Source organism: Mesitornis unicolor, unplaced genomic scaffold, assembly GCF_000695765.1.
Source record: "Mesitornis unicolor isolate BGI_N332 unplaced genomic scaffold, ASM69576v1 scaffold17068, whole genome shotgun sequence".
In the NCBI taxonomy this organism is placed as follows: domain Eukaryota; kingdom Metazoa; phylum Chordata; class Aves; order Mesitornithiformes; family Mesitornithidae; genus Mesitornis; species Mesitornis unicolor.
Genome location: NW_010204026.1, coordinates 7,176 through 10,108, shown reverse-complemented (window position 1 = coordinate 10,108; position 2,933 = coordinate 7,176). Strand labels below are relative to the sequence as shown.

At 53.7% G+C, this 2,933-nt stretch overlaps 1 protein-coding gene across 1 annotated transcript in view; it reads right to left on the bottom strand.

Moving 5' to 3' along the window:
• LOC104545726 (rab effector Noc2-like) overlaps positions 1-2,712 on the bottom strand; it is a 31,107-nt gene extending 28,395 nt beyond the window's left edge. The window contains exons 1-2 of the mRNA XM_010190931.1: positions 2,636-2,712; positions 1,381-1,524 (exon numbers count right to left, since the gene is read on the bottom strand). Coding sequence (XP_010189233.1) covers positions 1,381-1,524; positions 2,636-2,712 — 221 coding nt within the window. The remainder of the gene's footprint in view (positions 1-1,380; positions 1,525-2,635) is intronic.
• Between the last annotated feature and the right edge of the window lie 221 nt (positions 2,713-2,933).

Sequence of the window (2,933 nt, the reverse complement as noted above, 5' to 3'; positions counted from 1 at the left end):
AGTAACTGTTCCCTGCTTCGGTCAAAAGTCACTTGGAAGACAGGAAGCACATACGTATGCACAATGTCCATAGCAGCAGGACCACAAAGGGGAAGGCAGGCAGGATAAGCAATTAGGATGCAGGATGTGGAAAGCACGCAGAGCAAGGCCGCTGTCATGAGATCACTGCTTGGCAGTCCTCAGGCATCCATTTGTAGATGGGGACGATAACAGCCAGGCCATTTATCAGAGGCAGCAACCAACCGCAGCCATGCGTGTGCATGCGGCTCAGGGAGGAAACGCAGTCCCACTACCCCTGCAACTCCATTCTCATTAGCACTAATGTCCCATCAACCAAGTCCCACACTGAGAGGAAGGCAAGGTCTGTTTGAAAGAGGTACTGCCTGTGGTGACGAGGTCAGGCAGCACAGCCAGGCTGAGCCATCATGACTGGATTTATGATCCTTGACTTCAGCACAAGAGAACTCCCAGGAGTTAACAAAGGCATTTCAGAGAATGCTTCAGCACGGAAACAGCAAGGCTATCGCTTTCTGCAGCTACACCAACAACCACACAGGAACGATCAGCCCCTCAGGGTCGCTGGCTGCTTCTGGGGCTGGTCTCCCATGTATCACATCACCATCACTTCTCATTAGCCCTCACTAATGTGCACTGCACAGACACAGAGCGAAGCGCAGGGGCAGGAAGCTGAGCCTGCTGGACACAAGCTGGGAGTCACTGGGGTTTCCTGTCTCACCAACACAAAACACTGCTGGGAAATGCTGCAGGACTGCCAAACTCCCTGGCTTTAAAGGCAGCCAGTGTAGGATGGCCACAGACACAGCTGAGACCAGACCTCCAGCAGAACTGAAAGCAAATTAATATCTGCAACAGCAGAAGGAAGCCCATAAATTAAATAATTCAAGCTAGCAAACCCCTTCCAGAGGGCTCAGCCAACTAGAACACAAACTCATTCACTGCTCCAAGCAAAATCCCAGGGGGCTGCCACAGATGGGAGCACCTGACCATGCTGCCAGCAGCGGTTTGAGCCATGCTGTCCACCAGCAGTGAGTGTAGCTGCACAGCTCGGCCTCTTCTAGAGCCACTGGGGCAGCTGCCTCAGCACAGGCTGCCTTTCCCAGGGACTGTGCCAGTAGCTGCCACAACAGCAAGCCCCAAGGCTCAAAGGCAGCACAAGAAAGGCTTGAGAGGTGGGGAGAAGGCAAACATCACATCCTTCCCAATGCTCATCATCTCCAAACAGGCAACACAGGACAGGAAAACAACTGACCTAAGGAGGATGCTCTGATGGAGGCTGAGCTCAGGCAGCCAGGAGAGCCACTCCTCCATCTGCGCTGACCTTTCCTTCTGAGGGAAGGGGACAAATGAACGTGACTGTACCCAATGCGCTGCTGCTCAATGATGTCCAATTTCTCCGCCTTGCGGATGACTTCCAGAATGACCTCAAGTTCCTGCGGGCTCAGCGCCTGCATCTTCCTCTGCTTCTCAGTCTGGAACGTGTGCACCGACCAGCCTGTCTGGAGCCTGTGGGAGGGGGTGGAGAGAAGAATTACGCTGTGAAAGGAAAGCAAAACACCCTTGACCTGCCCACAGGCCAAACCTGCCAGGCACACAGAGCCTGCATCCATAAGAGAAGTCTTCTCTCTGGCTAACACCCAAAGTGGGAGTCTTTTCTCACTGGCCAGATCACCACGGCACTCCAGCAGCACTGAGTGCTGTGCTGGCTCTCCCTGTCCTCTCACTTCCCTTTCTGCTCCAGTTTGTATTTTATCACTCCATGTCCTCAGTCCTGTTTGGCTCTGCCCATAAGGAAAAGCAGTGTACCGAGGGCTGGCTATCCTGGGGGTACCCTAGTCAACATGCATACTGATGCCAGACATCACAAATGCCAACAGCAGACTCCCAAACACACTCCCAAACCTACACCCTCCTCCTTTCAGGTCACACTTTTCTCAGGTCCTCAGTTCAAATACACAAATCACAGGGCACGCCTGGAAATACAAATTTGGCAACTCCCAGCACTGTTCACACCTAGGCAGGTCCCTCAGACACAGGGTGAGCTCCTATTTTTTGGCACTCTGCAGTAGGCTGACCCCAGAGGTTCACGCAAGAGCAGAGGTAGCAGTGGCACAGCACCAGCTGCCAGAGAAGGAAAGCATCCAAGAAGCAAATGCAATTCTAGTGCTTGACTCATCTCCACCCCTTCTGTCTTTAGGTTATGCAGTAATTCAACTTCAGGGGAAAATGAGATCAAATGACAAGTTCCTAAAACAAAAGAGTGCTGGCAGCTGGGGGATGCTATCAATTATATTTAGGGTGCTGCAGAGATACCTGCCTCCAAGCCCTTCTTTTCACTCAGGGAAGGACTGCTGCCACACACCAGCCTCGCTGCAAACTCCACTGCAGGCTGGCAGCTTGGAGCAGCAACCAAGCACCGAGCCCCAGCTTAGCAGGCTCCTGTCCCAGCCATGCAGCGCAATTCCAGGGTACAGAAGGGTTTGCGTGAAAGGCAAACTCCTGCCTCCCAACTTGGCTGTGGTGGAGGCTGGTGGGCCAGTGCTCCCCAGAGAGAGCAGGGAACCATTCAGGCCAGAGCTGAGGCTGGAAGGAGAAGAAGGAGGTGGCGAGGACTCACTTGGCTCGCAGTGCCAGCTGCCGGTCATTGGGGCACACCCACTGGCCCATCCCACTGCCAAAAATTGTGTCAGCCATGGCACCAGGCTGGGGAGGAGAGACAGGGATCACACCTGTAAGAAGCAAACACCAGCATTGAGCACAGCTGCCACCCCACCCTTGAGAAAACACAGGGCAACACCTGGTACAGCCTCATTAACTGTCCCAAAGGGCCGCTCTCCTGGCAAGCAAAACAACCACCAAAGGTGATCTGCCAGCATCACACACAGTGGAAGCAGACAGACTCTCACCCACAGACA